We start from the raw sequence: 16,615 nt of genomic DNA, 5'->3' as shown, positions 1-16,615 counted from the left end.
TCAATCAAGAGGTTGCCTTTCCAAATTATAGGAACCAGAATCATCTTACCCCATTAATTTCACGAACCGGTGCCCAGGAGTCCCTAGAATGTCGGGCAGTGGGCTAGGTGCTGGGAGGATGGAGAGACGAATGAGATTGGACGAGTCTGAAATGGGGCCTTGGTGCTAAACGGGTTGTATAGTTGGGCAGTGATTAAAACCCCTAACTCAGGGATTAAAGAAATCCACCTTAGAATCCACTGATGAGAGTGTTCAGATTATTTGGCCTTGGGCTCATTTCTCCTCTCCAGTTCTGCCAAACAGGGATGAGAATTAACACTTTATTCCGAGGGGGTTCGGAGTAGAAATAGAAACAGATTAACAACTGGGAAGCGCTCAGTACCTGCTGGGGGCCCCCAAGGTTATAACCCCCAGGCTGTGGTGGGGAAGTGTATTTTTAACCCAGCGAACGTGGGGCTGAGTCGGGGTCTCAGATTCCCGGCTGGGGAAAATTTCGCCCGCAAGGGGAGGAAGTGGGTTTCACGAGGGCCGGCGCGGGCGCGCGCCCCCGCTTGCTGGAGCACGCGCCCGGCCCTGGCGCACGCGCGCGTCCTGGCGGTTGCCTAGCAACCGGGTGGCGTGGAGAACGCGCGATCATGGAGACGCCCGCCCTGACTGTGAGCGCCGCGGTCTGGGAGCACCTGCGGAAGTTGTGTCTGCACGAGTTCCCGTGCGGCACGGGCAGCTGGGTGCGGGCGCTGGCGGGGCGGCTGGAGGAGGGGCTCGGGGTTCTGGGGGACGGAGGGGACTGACCAGGGGCCAGGCCGGGGCCTAGGGGCGGAGAGCGGGGTCGGGGTGGTGCTGGCCCTGGGTGCTGAGCGGGCCGCCAGCCCCAGGAGTTGGCTGGTCTGGAGAAACCTGAGAGGATGTTTGCGTCTGGGCGTTTAGGGAGCGTCCTGACCGGGGTGGTGGGGGGATGGGGATGGATTGTGGGAACAGGGACACTGCAGGGGTGGACGGGATAGGCCCCCCGGGGCCTGTGGGCGCTGACGCAGGGTGGAGGGCAGGGACCCCCCCCCCCCACCACCACCACCACCACCACCAGAGCAGGACCCCATCCTGAGCGCATCAGGCGGATCTGGGGCAGGCGACTGGCTGTCTTAAAGACACCGGGCTCCTTTGGGGTGAAAAGCTCATCCTGAGAGCAAGGCTTGCAGTTAGGACCCTGCTGTGCTGTGGCCACAGGGGCCATCCTCATCACCTAAGTGCACAAGGAGCATGACATTGAGAACCCGGGGCTTCCCAGGTGTGCCCGGAAGTCTTGAGTCCCGAAGGGTTCCCGGGGACTTGGTGGGAAGCTGGGGCCCCACCTACTCTTGTCGGCTGGTGTCCAGTTTCATAGAAGAGAAAACTGAGATACCAATCAAGGAACTAATTTATTTGTTTCAACAACAAACATGGATTGGGCACCTACTATGTGCCTGGCATTGTGCTGGACTTGGGGGTTTCATACATAGATGTCTCTCAAGAGGAAGGAGTGGGAGAGAGTAAACTCCAGGACCGAAGTCTTTCATCCTCCACTTATGGCATCTAAAGGTTCTGAATTTACCTTTTCAGGCTTTGCCGCCTGTTCTTCAAAAACCTTTCCTTGGCTCGTTACAGCCCACAGATTGCCTTTTGCACCTCCTGGCTTCTAAACTCTCCCTGATTGTCCTGTTTAACAATCGATTCCATTTTGAGAGTTTTGAGTCCTTGAGAGGGGCTGAGTCATAACGAGAGAAATTCTCTGCCTCCACCTCTGCAGAATAAGTCGCGCTTTCTTCCTCAAACTTACCGAGCATGGCGGGAGCTGATCCCCCGAGAGGAGGACGCTGTGGGCCCTGGGGAGGAGACGGTGGATGCCCTGCTGGGCCTGGTCTGCAGCCCCCACTCACCCTGGGCCCTGCTGGAGGGCTCAAGCGCTGAGGACCGTTTTCTGAGAGAGCTGGCCATCCAGAATCCCCTGATGCTCAAAGACAGCTTCTTCTACACCTACTTCAGGTCGCTACGGGTGGTGGACAAGCAGGTGAGCACTGGGGGCGAACACCAGGTACAGGGTTGGTGTTGGGGGGGCCATTCCCCTTACAGGCCTTGGTGGTAAGACCTAGCTCTGCCTTCCCCTGATTAATCTCACCAGCTTGTCCACAGAGCAGGGCCAACAACCCTGGCGAGCTGGCCTAGTCTGTTACCCCAGAGAAGGGAGGCCCAGCCGGGAAGGGCCCCTAATGTCCTTGAAGCCAAAGTCAACTGAGGATTCACAGACAGACCCCTGAAGCTTCTGGTCTGATGCTGCTGGGTGTAAACTAGAATGATTCCTTAAGACCATAGGATTCACTGTGGCTCTGGGGTGGACAGCGGAGAAGATGGGATTCCTGGCTTCAGGAGCTGACGGTCCAACAAGGGACACAGGACATGAGCTGGAAGTTGTCCAACACCTACAGTCGGAGGAGGGGTGAGGGTTGAGAGGTGACAGGCCACTGTGGCGGCCGAGACACTCGAATCCTGGCAGGAAAGGCGTGCAAGAGAAGAAAGGGTTTGGGGTGTGGGGCGGTCACTCTCTGCAGATGCATGTGCCATTGCCGTCCTCACTCCAGTGCCGCCTCACGCACTGGAGCTCTGTGCTCCCTTTCCTCCCTTCCAGGTGAGCCTGGTGGACAAGGACCTCCTGAAATTTGTGAAGCTTGAAGAGTTGGTGCTGAGTGCTAATCAAATCAAGGAGATTGACACCACCAACCTGCCCCCAACTCTCAAGGTAAAGGAGCCCAGGTTCCATTCCAGGTCTTGGAGCCAATGCTGCCCAGAGGCCCTGCCCCTCCTCTGCCCCCCCCCCCCCCCCCCCCCCCCCCGCCACAGAAGGTTTGGCCATCGTGACTGTGCTAAGGGCCAGCCTCAGGCTTTGGAGAGGTAGGCCTGATCCCTCAAAAAGTTAAACCTAGAATTTCCACGTGACCCAGCAATTCCCTTCCTAGGTATACACCCCAAAGAATACAAGGCAGGAATCAGACAGATTCCTGTACGCCAGTGTTCACAGCAGCGCTATTCACAATAGCCAACAGGTGGACGCAGCCCGCTTGTTATCAGCAGATGAATGGAGCGGCAAAATGTGGTCTGTCCACACCGTCATAAAAAGGAATGACATATGTACAACATGGATGACCTTGAAAACATGATGCTGAGTGAAGGAGGCCGGACACAAAAGGCCACGTATTAGATGATTGCACTGCATGAAATATCTAGAAGAGGCAAATCCATAGAGACAGAGAGTAGATTAGTGGTTACCAGGGGGAGGGATTGGGGAGTTATAGCTTAATGGGTACACAGTTTCTGTCTGAGTAATGAAAAATTTTGGAAATGGATAGTAATGATGGTTGTACATTAAGTGAATGTACTTAACGCTGCTGAATTGTCCACTTAAAAAGGGTTGAAATGGCAAATTATATACATTTTACCACAATAGAAAAGTTTTAAAAAGAGGTAGGCCAGGCTTTTTTTTTAAAGAATACTTTATTTTTAATAAATTTATTTATTTTTGGCTGTGTTGGGTCTTCACTGCTGCGCGTGGGCTTTCTCTAGTTGTGGTGAGCGGGGGCTACTCTTCGTTGCGGTGCGTGGGCTTCTCATTGCGGTGGCTTCTCTTGTTGTGGAGCACGGGATCTAGGCGCACGGGCTTCAGTAGTTGTGGCACGCTGGCTCAGTAGTTATGGCTCGTGGCCTCTAGAGCACAGGCTCAGTAGTTGTGGCGCACGGGCTTAGTTGTTCCACGGCATGTGGGATCTTCCCAGACCAGGGCTCGAACCCGTGTCCCCTGCATCGGCAGGCAGATTCTTTTTTTTTTTTTTTTTTTTGCGGTACGTGGGCCCCTCACTGCTGCGTCCTCTCCCATTGTGGAGCACAGACTCCAGACACGCAGGCTCAGCAGCCATGGCTCACGGGCCCAGCCGCTCTGCGGCACGTGGGATCCTCCCAGACAGGGACACAAACCCGTGTCCCCTGCATCGGCAGGCAGACTCTCAACCACTGCGCCACCAGGGAAGCCCGGCAGGCAGATTCTTAACCACTGTGCCACCAGGGAAGCCCCAAAAAGAGGTAGGCCAGGCTTTATTACGAGTCTTCAGCTGAGCATATCAAAATGGTCTCAATTTTAAATTAAATGCTGAGACTAGTAGATTTTGTGGCAGAAGAGGCTCAGAAGTATGGCTCAGTACTGGGCTCAAGAAGAAAGCGGGCAAGGCCTTGGAGGAGAAATACAAGAACTCTGTAATCTTTGGGTTTATTCCCTATTTCAGCCAGGGGCCCTTTGGCTTTGCCAGAGACAACTGCCATGAGTCGAGAAATTGCAAAAATGTTAACTCGGGGCTTCCCTGGTGGCGCAGTGGTTATGAATCTGCCTGTCAATGCAGGGGACACAGGTTCAAGCCCTGGCCCGGGAAGATCCCACGTGCCACGGAGCAACTAAGCCCGTGCACCGCAACTACTGAGCCTGTGCGCCTAGAGCCCATGCTCCACGACAAGAGAAGCCACCACAATGAGAAGCCCGCGCACCGCAATGAAGAGTAGCCTCCGCTCGCCACAACTAGAGAAAGCCCACGCGCAGCAACGAAGACCCAACACAGCCAAAAATAAAAATAAATAAATTTTTAAAAAGTGTTAACTCATTTCCTTTCCCACTCTCTCCGACATCACCTCCACTCCATATTTTAAAGTTTCCTTCACAACAGGAAAAGAAACTTTTTTTTTAATTTTTAAGATTAATTTTTATTGCAGTATAGTTGCTTTACAATGTTGTGTTAGTTTCTACTGTACAGCAAAATGAATCAGTTATACGTATACATGTATCCCCTCTTTTTTGGATTTTGGTCCCATTTAGGTCACCACAGTGCATTAAGTAGAGTTCCCTGTGCTCTACAGTATGTTCTCAGTAGTTACCTATTTTATACATAGTATCGATAGTGTATATATGTCAATCCCAATCTCCCAATTCCTACCACCCCCACTTTCCCCCTTGGTAGCCATACATTTGTTCTCTACATCTGTGTCTATTTCTGCTTTGCAAATAAGATCATCTATACCATCTTTCTAGATTCCACATATATGCATTAATATATGATATTTGTTTTTCTCTTTCTGACTTACTTCACTCTGTATGACACTCTCTAGGTCCATCCATGTCTCCGTAAATGACCGAGTTTCGTTCTTTTTATGGCTGAGTAATATTCCATTGTATATATGTACCACATCTTCGTTATGCATTCCTCTGTTGATGGACACTTAGGTTCCTTCCATGTCCAGGCTACTGTAAATAGTGCTGCAATGAACACTGGGGTGCATGTGTCTTTTTGAAGTATGGTTTTCTCAGGGTATATGCCCAGTACTGGGATTGCTGGGTTGTATGGTAATTCTATTTGTAGTTTTTTAAGGAACCTCCATACTGTTCTCCATAGTGGCTGTATCAATTTACATTCCCACCAACAGTGCAAGAGGGTTCCCTTTTCTCCCCACCCTCTCCAGCATTTATTGTTTGTAGATTTTTTTTTAATTTATTTATTTTTGGCTGTGTTGGGTCTTCGTTGCTGCGTGCGGGTTTTTCTCTAGTTGTGGAGAGTGGGGGCTGCTCTTCATTGCGGTGCGCAGGCCTCTCATTGCGGTGGTCTCTCTTGTTGCGGAGTACGGGCTCTAGGCGCACGGGCCTCAGCAGTTGTGGCTCGTGAGCTCTAGAGCGCAGGCCCAGTAACTGAGTCACACAGGCCCAGTTGCCCCACGGCATGTGGGATCTTCCAGGACCAGGGCTCGAACCTGTGTCCTCTGCATTGGCAGGTGGATTTCTAACCATTGCGCCACCAGGGAAGCCCTGTTTGTAGATTTTTTTAAATGATGGCCATTCTGACCGGTGTGAGATGATACCTCACTGTAGTTTTGATTTGCATTTCTCTAATGATTAGTGATGTTGGAGCATATTTTCTTGTGCCTCTTAGCCATCTGTACGCTCACTTTGGAGAAATGTCTATTTAGGTCTTCCGCCCCGCCCATTTTTTGATTGGGTTATTGGTTTTTTTTAATATTGAGCTGCATGAGCTGTTTGTATATTTTGGATATTAATCTTTCGTCAGTTGCTTCATTTGCAAATATTTTCTCCCTTTCTGAGGGTTGTCTTTTCATCTGAAAAGAAACTTTCTGACACCTGCTGTGGGAATATTTTCTTCCAGGATTCTTAGAAGGGGGTCCAGGTGGGCACAGGGAGACGAGGCATGAGTACTTCGTAATTCCTCTCCTGAGTTGCCCAGGGTGGAAGCAGGGAGTGGGTTCCGTTTTGTCTGGGCTCATGGGCTGTCTTTCCACCCGCGTCGCAGGTGCTGGAGCTCTACGGCAACAAGATGACCAGCATGGAGTGTCTGTGCAGCCACCCGCCCCCAAGGCTCCAGCACTTGGGGTTGGGTCACAACAAGCTTCTGGGCCCCCTGGAGAGTCTATACGTCACCAGTGATTACTGGTAACTCGGGAGCCCCACGTGGAAAGAGGGAGGGAGGGGTCGAGCATTAGATTTGGGCCATTCTATGCTGGTGACTTGGAGAACTCAGCTTTGCTCTTTTCTATAATAACTCCTGGTTGACTGCTAAGTCTGGACCTAGGATTTATTTCTCTGACCCCATAAACAAAAAACCCCCTGAGGCCCAGGGAAGGACACCAAGAGGTAGTGGGAATGAGTGGGATCTTCTGCTTCAGGGTTTCTGTTGGCACTCAGGCCAGCTAATTCTTGGTTGTGAGGGCCGTCCTGGGCACTGCCGTAGGTGGAGCAGAACCCCCGGCCTCTACCCACCAGATGCCAGTAGCACCCACCCCACACCAGCTGCGACAGCCAGCAGGTCTCCAGACAGCACCACATGTCCACTGGGGGGCAGAACCACCCCCAGCTGAGAACTGCTGCCCTACAGACAGCTCTCGGTTAGACCTTGTCTTCTTGGTGGGTGAGCAGTGGGAAACTGAAACGCTGGATCTGAGGAGTCTCAGGGCCTCAGATACCATCCGTGAAAATCCATCAGAGGAAGCGGGGCCAGGGAGGCCTGTCAGAGAAGCTCTGAGGATTCCTGGGGCTCAGCATCCTGGGCAGCACTTCCCCGGGCTGACGTTCATGACTGTTCCTTTCTTCACAGCCCAGAAGGGGCACGAGGCGCAGGGCAACATCCTTGCCCTGTTTCCCAGGCCTCCTGGGAACGTGCTCGTGGAAGGTCCGTCTCTCTGACCCTAATTTCCTCCTTCCTCCCCTTTCCCTACTCTTGGCCAAGCTGCCTCTTCACAGCCTTGGCCGTGTACAATTCTGGATCCCTTCCCTCCACTGACCTCAGCCGTCAGGGTGAGCACAGGAAGGAAACATACACTTTGGACTTCGTGTGACAGCTGAGTTCAGGCTCGTACCATGGACAGAGTTCTAAGTGTTCTGGGTTTTGATTTGGAAAACAGACTTCCGGTAACGTAACCTGCTTCATGCTGAGTATGGATTTCATAGCAACACATGCGTGTGTGAAACCTCCGTCTTTTGCTGTTTTGAATTTAAAAGGATTCACTTCCTGCGAATCAATTTTGCTGAGGTTTCCACCAGTTCTCTTGAAGGAGGCTGATATTGGGTCAGCACGAAACGTTCTTCTCGGGTGTTTTCGTCACTGGCTGGCCAACGTCGCGGGCAGGATGGGAGGGGGGAGGGAGGGGAGTTGAAGTTCCTGAACTCCACAACTGGGAGGCCATCACACGTGATGGCGGGATTGTGTGATGCTTAGTCGCCTCGTGGGTTTGGGTTCTGTTTGTTGTTTTTGCACCTCTGTTCTCAGGGCTGAAATTGATTTGCTTTCTGCTTTGTGCAGCAGGAAGGCCCTCTCCTCCAGGTCGGGGTGCAGGGCACCTCCTCTGTCCTCACCGGCCAGTTCTTCTTCACCCACGTCCCCCAGGAAATGAACCAGATGGCTTCCTGTGGTCATGCGCTGGTCTGACTCTGGAGAGCGTCCTCCAGCTTTAGACCCCTCGAGCCTCATGCACCCTCTTCCCAGGCCCCGCTATTTACCGACCTCTCCTACCCCCACCCGCTGCTCCTCCGCTCAGAGGCTCCCCTCCACCTTCCTCGGCAGTTTGTCCCTCTCTGCTGAGAGCCTTCTAGATGCACAACCCCGCATTAGGCTCTATGGGAGATAGACGGTTAACTGAGAAGAGGTCTGTATACGTGGAAGTCCGGTAGAGGCGGGATGTGGCGGCGGCCACCTCTATGCCACAGTAAGGAGGGAGGCCACTGGGAGAACCAGAAACCCCTTCCCAACAGGGGGGCTAACCCAGGTCAAGGGCAGCACAAGGCTTGAGAGTCGAGCATGGGCACAGCCTCCCGTCCCGTCCTCAGCCCCAGGCCTTGTCCATCAGGGACTCGGGGTGCTGGGGGATGCAGGTGCCGTGGCAAGATCACAGCTACCTGTCCCCACCCCTTTGCTTACCTGGCCTCTTGACTTCCGGCGGTCCCACTCACCTTCCAGGCCCAACCTCATCTCCCTGGACCTGAGCTTCAACGACCTGACGGACCTGCAGGGCATGGTGTCCGGCCTCCGAACGCTGCAGCGCCTGAGGTTGCTCGTGCTGCAGGGGAACCCGCTGGCCCTGGTGCCCTGCTACCGGGGCTTCATCATCGACGGCCTGTCTGGCCTCTGCGTGCTGGACGACATCACCGTGGCACCCAGCGAGAAGCATCTGTTCCGTGGGCTCAGCCACAGCGGGGGTGAGGGAGCCGATGTGCAGGGCAGGGTGGGGGGCTAGGGGGACCTGCTGGCCCGACCATCACCCTACTGGCTGCACGTGTCTGTCTGTCATCCAGCTCCCTGGCTGACCCAGACCCTGGTCAGGTGTAGGTCACCTTCTTGGTCAGAGTTCTCTCCCAGATTTTGATCGTCGTGATTGAGATTTGGCGACAGAAATGGTAGGGAGGCTGGGACCATCAGTCCCCTCCCTTCCTAGACAAATGGGAAACATTCTTTAAATTAGTTTCTTGGCGTCCGTGGTGGCTTGAGATCACCCCCTTGTGGCTCACAGCACAAGCTGCACCAGAGCCTTCTCAAGGTCAGGGTGACAAAACATTGATAAAAATAGCTACGCCTACTGAGTACCAGCACGGGCTAAGGTAACATAGTCTCCATCTGTAACTCTCCTGCAAAGAGGCTACTACCATTCCCATTTTACACGTCAGGAAAACAAGGCTTAAGAGTGGCCTCTTGCCCAAAAGAGACTTACCCCAAATCACGGGTGTGTTGAACTTGGTAGAGCTGGGATTCGAACCCAAGTCTGCAGAGTGAGGCTCAGCCCTGTTTGGAGGAAAGAAGGCAGGAGCTGAGCTCGCCTGCCCTCCCCTGCTGTCTGCCTGCCCAGTCCCTCCCCGCAGCTCCCCTCACCCCTGCCCATTCCCCCCTGCAGATCTCCTGGCGCATGAGGCGCGGTTAGTGGTGACTGTTGGACATGTCAGAGGGGTTCTGGACTCCTCGGTCTTGGACCCGGAACCAGGGCCCCAAGGCCCTTTCATCACTTACAGCTATTATGTAACATACGAGTTTGTGGAAGATGAGGAAGGCGAAGGAGATGAATACGGCCGCGTGCTGGCTGAGGTGTGTCCGTGGGGGCTCTGCTCTCGGGTCCTCAGGGGCTCCTGTGCAGGCACAACGGCTTTGGGGACCCAGGAAAACCCTTAACGTGGATCTTTCCAATTCACACCCTACTCTGAGCAGGAAACTGGCTTCCGCTCGGCCTGTTTCTTGCAGCCGGAGTAATTCTCAACCGTGTTCACCCCTTCCCATCCCCCCTGAAATGGGAGCAAAGGACATAACAAGGGAGCAGCCCAGAGTTTCGCGACTAGGCTGCTGGCTTCCCCACCACGTTCTCCAGCTGCCCCTACACCTCCCGGCTCCCTTCCTGTCACAAGAAAACCCAACGGTGTCATCCCACTAGGAGAAATGCCTGGGGCCAGGACTTCCCTGGCGGGCCAGTGGTTAAGACTCTGCGCTTCCATTGCAGGGGGCGCGGGTTCGATCCCCGGTCGGGGAACTAAGGTCCCATGTACCGCAGGGCGTGGCCAAAAGAACCAAAAATACACGAGGGTCCCCAGCTCATGTGGAAGTTGTTACTATTTTTACTGTTAACATAGAACTTTCAGGAAAAAACAGGACTGGTAGTTTTTTTTATAACTTCCTGCCTCCTAAGTCCACATGTTTGCTTTGCTTCACATCCATCAAACACTGGTGCCCATTTACACCACGTTCGCATAGTGTCAGGTGAGAGCTCTGAGGCCAGCGGCCCTGGACGTGTTTTCGTGTCTTCTGTGGCAGATCGTCAAGCCCCCGCCCAGCACGGAACAGCTGGGTGAGGACATTCCCAAAGAGCCCATCAAAGAGGCTGAAGACTCTGTAGGGTCTGGGCTGGCCTCCCAGTCCCAGTCCAGGGAGCTGGAGGAGTCCGGCGCCTCAGCGCCCTTGCCGCGGCCCATGGACTCTGCGGAAGAGCAGGCCAAGCTGCGGCCGCGCCTGGATCCCCGGCTCTGGCCATCCCCGGGGTAAGGATGCTCACCGGGCTGGGAACAGGGCCCAGACCACACCTGCGTTTATCGTTCTGCATTCTACTCTGTCCCCTGCCCTCCCTGACCCCGCAGCCTCACGCTGTGCCCACATGTGCACATCTTCTCAAAGTGCCCTCCCAGCCTTGTCCCTGGTCCCCAGCACAGCCCCCTGGGTGATGGCCCCCATGTCTCCATCTCCCCTCCCCAAGGACAGTTCTCTTTAGCACAGTCCGCAAGCCCTGGTCTGACGTCATCCCCTGCAACTACGAGATGCAGCACGTGCTCAAGGACCTGGTGCGGCTCAAGGCCTTCCTGCTCTCAGGGACCACCGTCACCATCGTGGAGGAGAAGGTGGGAGGCTGGAATTCTCCAGGGGTGGTCTTTGATTTCTCTGCCCCACTTCTCCTCTGTTCCGCTCTTCTGTCGGGCATCTGTAGCCCTGCTCCCTTGTTGGCAGGGTCTTGGTGCCTTTCCAGAAAGATCCTGGCTAGCTCCAACCCAGCTTCTGTCCCCTAGATTCTCTCCTGGCCTGCGGTGCCGCCTTCCCCCAACAGTCCCTCGGCTGCTAAGAAGGGAAAGGGAGAGAAGGACAAGAAAGGGAAGGAGAAAGACAAGGAAGAGAAAAACAAGAAGGGAAAAGATGGGAAAGACAAAGCAGGCAAAGGGGAGAAAGAACCAGCCAAGGTGCCTCTGTGTGGGGCGGCCGGGGGCGGGGCTGCTCCCTTGGTCCCCTGCTCCCCGCTTCCACTCGCCCAGCCTCTCCCCACAGGAGCAGAAGGGGAGCAAGAAGAAGGAGCTTCGTAAGGATCTGCGCCAGGACCCGCCTGTCCTCCGGGTGCTGGGCAGTGGCCCGGTGGACCTGGAGCCCCTGCTCTCCGGGGAGCCATTCGTGTCCACCGTGTGCAACTTCGGGGTGGTCCGTACCTTGGAGACCGACAGGCTGACGCTTTACAGGGTACAGCAGTGCCCCTGGCCTCCCCTGCCCACAGAAGCCTGGCCAGGCTGTGGGAGGGAGGGGGAGGCGGGGAGGGGGAGGGGGCCAGAACCACAGGAGGGGGCGCTGGAGGGGTGACGCAGCAAGGGTCACCTGCATGGTGGGCGGCCTTCTCGAGTGCGAGGGGCCAGGCAAGCGGGCAGGTCGGGCAGCTGCTCCCCAGGAGACCAGGAGAGGCCCTGGCGGGGGTGAGGGTACCCACCCTTTCCCCAGCATCCCCCCACTCCAGCAAGGAACTTATTTTGTGGTTCTTCCTCTCAGAATTCAAAGAAGAAGAAGAGTGAGAAAGCTAAAAATGGTAAGACCGATGATGGTAACAGGGCAGGGGGTGTTTACTGAGGACCAGTCCTAGTCCGTTCAGGTCGCTGTGAAATTCCACAGCGTGGGTGGCGTGTAAACAACAGACATTTATTTCCAGCTGCTCTGAAGGCCAGGAAGTCAAAGACCAAGTTGTCAGCAGCGTCAGGTGAGAGTCCTGTTCCTGGTTCGCGCCTTCTTCCTGGGTCCTCACCTGGCGGAAGGGACCAGCGGTCTCCCTCTGCCCTCATGATGTAACCGCCTTCCAAAGGCCCCGCCTCCTAATATCATCACCTTTGGGGGCTGGGATTTCAACATATGAATTTGGGGAAGGGCACAAATATAGCAGGACTTGCTGAGGGATCAGCCTGATTGGGGACCAAAGGAATGGAAGGATGGAGAATCATATCTTCCAGCCGGTGGGAGGGACGGCCATGTCTACCCTGATGAACAAACCCTGTGTCTTCCCTGCAGCCCTGCTGCGGTCATGACATGGGCAGGACAGGCATTCTGGGGTAGGGGCCAGGAGGGAATGAGTAGGGAGGCCCAGGGTTGGGAGTGTCCAGGGTCCTTCTGGCTCAGCGGTGGTCCTGCTTCTGCAGGACGTTAGCCCTCCCTTATAAGGAGCCTGGACTTGTTGTATGGGCAGTGGCAGCATTGAAATAGGTAAGTTTTAGATTTAATTTTTTTTAAGATTTATTTATTATTTTATTTATTTTTGGCTGCATCGGGTCTTAGTTGAGTCATGCGGGATCTTCGTTGAGGTGCATGAGCTTCTCTCTAGTTGTGGCGTGCAGGCTCCAGGGCACGTGGGCATTGTAGTTTGCAGCAGGCAGGCTCTCTAGTTGAGGCGCGCAAGCTCAGTAGTTGTGGCGCGTGGGTTTAGTTGCCCCGTGGCATGTGGGATCTTAGTTCCCTGACCAGGGATCAAACCCGTGTCCCCTGCATTGTAAGGCGGATTCTTTACCACTGGACCACCAGGGAAGTCCCTAGATTTAATTTTTAGAACTGTCTGGCTTGGAGGGAGAGGTAGGAGACAGGTCACTCAGCTGGGAGACTGCTGCAAAAGTCTAAAGCAAGTCCACAGCAGCCCGATTCAGAACAGCCAAAAAGTGGAAACAGCCCAAATGGCTATCAGCGGATGAAAGGATAAACAAAATGTGGTCCATCCATACAATGGGATATTATTCCGTCACAAAGAGGATTGAAGCACTGACATGTCCTAAACCACAGATAAACCTTGAAAACTCAATGCTAAGGGAAAGAAGCCAGACACAAAAGACCACATAACGATTTTATATGAAATGTGGAGAATTGTCAAATCCATAGAGACAGAAAGTAGATTAGTGGTTGCCTGGGGGCAGGGGAAGGAGGGAATGGGGCATGACTGCTTAGTGGGTGCGGGTTTTCCATTTGGGGTGACGAAAATGCTCTGAAATGAGCCGTGATGGTTGCACAACATCGTAAATATACTAAAAGCCCCTGAACTGTACCTTTTTTATTTTTTCACACACACACTGTATTTTATTTTTACAAGAGATAAATAAACTGACACCAAGCATTGTAAATGAATGACCATAACAAAAGCAACAATGATTGCAATTACCAAACACAACAAAGGGTTATAGTTAATAAGCCAACAAAGGAGAGAAAATAGGGATTATAAAAATATTCAGTTAATCTGAAGGTGGAAACAGAAAAAACAAAGAACATATGGGATAAATAGAAAACAGCAAGATGGTAGACTTAAACCCAATTATATTGAGTCACATGAAATATAAATGGTCTAAACACCCAGTTAAAAGGCAGAGATGATCAGATTGGATAAAAAAGTAAGACCAAGCTATCCGCCTATCAGAAACCCTCTTTAAATATAAAGATACAAAAATATAAGAAATAAAAAGGATGGAAAGAGATATTCATGCTAACACTAATCAAAAGAAAATGGGAGTAGCTGCATTAATATCAGACAAAGTAGATTTCAGAGCAAAGACTATTACCAGGGATAAAGAGGGTCATTTCATAATAAAGGAGTCAGTTCATTGGGAGGATGTAACAGTCCTTAGTGTGTATGCACCTAATCATTGTTTCAAAATACATGAAACAAAAGCTGATAGAAGTACAAGGAGAAAGAGACAAATCCAAAATTATATTCAGAGATTTCAGCACAAATAAGTAATTGATAGAACAAATAGAAAATCAATAAGCATGTAGAAGACTTGAATCACACTCTGCCAATTAACTTGAGCTAACTGACAGCTACAGATCACTCCATCCAATCACACACACACACACACACATTCTTTAAGTGCACACAGAACTGAGATATTCTATAACCTGGGCCATAAAGCAAGTCTCAATAAGTTTAAAAGAATTCAAGTCATATAAAGTATCCTCTATGACTACAGTGGAATTAAACAGAAAAATATTTGCAAAATCCCCCAATTTTTAGAAACTAAATAACACACTTCTAAATAAGCTATGGGTCAAAGAAGAAATCAAAAGGGAAATTAGAAAGTATTTTGAACTGAATGGAAATAAAAATACAAAATGCCAAAATTAGTAGGATATAACAAAGCAGTATTTAGAGAGAAATTTATTGCACTAAATGCGTATATTAGAAAAGCTTCTAAAACTAATAAGTGAGTTTAACAGGGTTGCAGAATACAGGGTCAGTATTCAAAAAACGTTTCCATATATGAGCAATGAACAATCAGATATCATAAATTTTAAATAATACCATTTACAATAGCATTATCAATAGAAGTTCTATATGTTGAAAACTATAAAATGTTACTGAGAGAAACCAGACCTAAATCGGTGAAGATATATACTATGTACATAAATCAGGAGATTCAACATTGTTAAGATGTTGGTTTTCCTCAGATTGATCTACAGTCAATAAAATCTCAATCATAACCCTGGAGGGATTTTTTTTTTCTTTTTTTTTTGGTAGAAATCAGCAAGCTGATTCTCAAGTTCATATAGAAATTCAAAGGATCTAGGACAGCCAAAACAACTTTGAAAAAGAACAAAGGACTTAACACTACTGGAATTGAAGACCCAGACAAATATGGACATGAGATTTGTGATTGAATCCTTGGGTTAAAATGGTTTTAAACAAAACTTTTTTTTTTTTTTTTACATTTTTGCAAATTTCTTTAATGTCTGGCTTAATTGAGGAAGCCATATTTGCATAACTGCTTCTGCAGTCAGTCTCTGTGATGTGTTGCTGTAGTTGAAGTGTATGAAGAAAATCTGACCTCACGTGGACATCTACTTGGAAAAGAGGGAAATATTTTAATAGGCTTTTAAATAACTGTGGATATTCCTCTTTGCATGAGACTTGACAACTAGTAGTTTTTTAAAGGTTGTTACAGTGTGAAAACTGAATCTATATGGATGAATTTTTTCATAATCAGTTATGTTAAATTAATCCATTGGTCTACATTGCCTTTTTTGTTTTTAACATTGCATTTTGAATGGCTATCTTACCCATGCACAATTGTTAACATCTGGCAATTGTTATTGGTAAAGTACTGGTTCACTGAGTTATGCAGATCTTCCAACTGTTGACACATTTTTTTTTATCCATTATCCAAAAATCGCGTTCTTTATCATCAACCATAACATCAGAAAAGTCTTTTGAGTATTGGAAAACTGTTAAGTCCATGGTGGCAGATACAGTGTTACAAAGTTCTAGTTTCTACTTGAAAGTTCAAATGTTATAAATGTATTTATCAAAATGCTTTCAGTTGTTTTCCCTGAAGTGCCAGGCTTCATTCTTTTTTTAGAAAATATCTGACAAATATTCACGTCGAAATAACCATATTTTGTCAGCGTACTTTCAAGTGAAAAAGATGTTCCAAGAAAAAGCAGCTAGTTCATCTTGTAATTCAAACTGAGACGTGTTAAATGATCTAGTTAGATGTGATTTAATTTTATTCCTTATTACGGTGAAGACCCGAGGGCGGAATCTGATTCTGAAACCGTGCTCGCCTCGGGACGGCGGAGGTCACATCTGCGTTTCCGGGACGTGTCGTGAGCTGGCCCGGGATGGCCCGGCACTGCCAGCCCGCTCATCGCTCCGGATTCACACTTTCATATTTCTTCAGAAATAAGAAAATCTTTGGTTTTAGTGTACGAAAGCGACTACCGCCCCGACCCCCTGACTGTGGAGATCCAGATCCAGCTGATCCAGGGCCACTCGACGGAGGAGGCGCTTCGGATGCTTGTCCCGTAGGGCGCGGGATTAAAGGTTGTTCTGACACCGCGGCTCCGCGTCTGTCCAGCCGCCGCCGCGCGTCCGGGGAGCGGGGTGCTGGCCGTGGGGAGGAGCGGGGAGGGGGCCTGGCCGGGAGGAGGCGGGAGTGCCCGGCTGGGGAGGAGCGGGGGAATGGCCGTGGCGAGCGGGGTGCCTGGCCGTGGGGAGCGGGGGTGGAGCTGGCCAGGGAGGAGAGGAAAGCTGGCCGGAGGAGGCGGGGGGCTGGCCGGGGAGAGCGGGGTCGGCCTCCCCCGGGCGGGCTCCGCAGGGCCGGGCCTCTCAGCCGGCAGGTGCGCGGGGAGCTGCGCAGACCCAGGTGGGCGGGGACCCGCGGCGGCCCCGGGCCCGCCCCCAGAGACCGCGCCCTCAAGCCCGGCCTTCGCCGCTGGGTTGGTGGGCCGCGCGGGGGCGTGGCCAGCGAGCAAGGGTGGCCGCTGAGCCCTGCTCACCTTCCGCGCCCAGCGGAGAGAGCTGT

General features: G+C 51.6%; 1 protein-coding gene across 7 annotated transcripts; it reads left to right on the top strand.

Annotated features, from left to right (window-relative positions):
• Window positions 1–591: 591 nt before the first annotated feature.
• LRRC43 (leucine rich repeat containing 43) lies at window positions 592–16,211 on the top strand. Of its 7 annotated transcripts, none has more exons than XM_073790003.1 (13): window positions 592–656; window positions 1,784–2,044; window positions 2,660–2,770; window positions 6,366–6,505; window positions 8,526–8,764; window positions 9,454–9,641; window positions 10,359–10,582; window positions 10,795–10,936; window positions 11,102–11,269; window positions 11,355–11,540; window positions 11,841–11,877; window positions 11,998–12,045; window positions 16,016–16,211. In XM_073790003.1, the coding sequence occupies exons 1-13, from the start codon at window positions 636–638 to the stop codon at window positions 16,117–16,119; spliced, it is 1,869 nt and encodes a 622-aa protein (XP_073646104.1). In that variant the 5' UTR covers window positions 592–635; the 3' UTR covers window positions 16,120–16,211. The 7 variants fall into 7 exon arrangements, with proteins under 7 accessions (XP_073646104.1, XP_073646106.1, XP_073646103.1 ...); XM_073790005.1 differs by having other exon boundaries at window positions 602–728; XM_073790002.1 differs by having other exon boundaries at window positions 627–728; window positions 10,810–10,936.
• The last annotated feature ends 404 nt before the right edge of the window (window positions 16,212–16,615 follow it).

This window comes from Tursiops truncatus, chromosome 13 (assembly GCF_011762595.2).
Source record: "Tursiops truncatus isolate mTurTru1 chromosome 13, mTurTru1.mat.Y, whole genome shotgun sequence".
Taxonomy (NCBI): domain Eukaryota; kingdom Metazoa; phylum Chordata; class Mammalia; order Artiodactyla; family Delphinidae; genus Tursiops; species Tursiops truncatus.
Note: the sequence above shows the minus strand (reverse complement) of the source record. Positions and strands in the feature narration are given on the sequence as shown.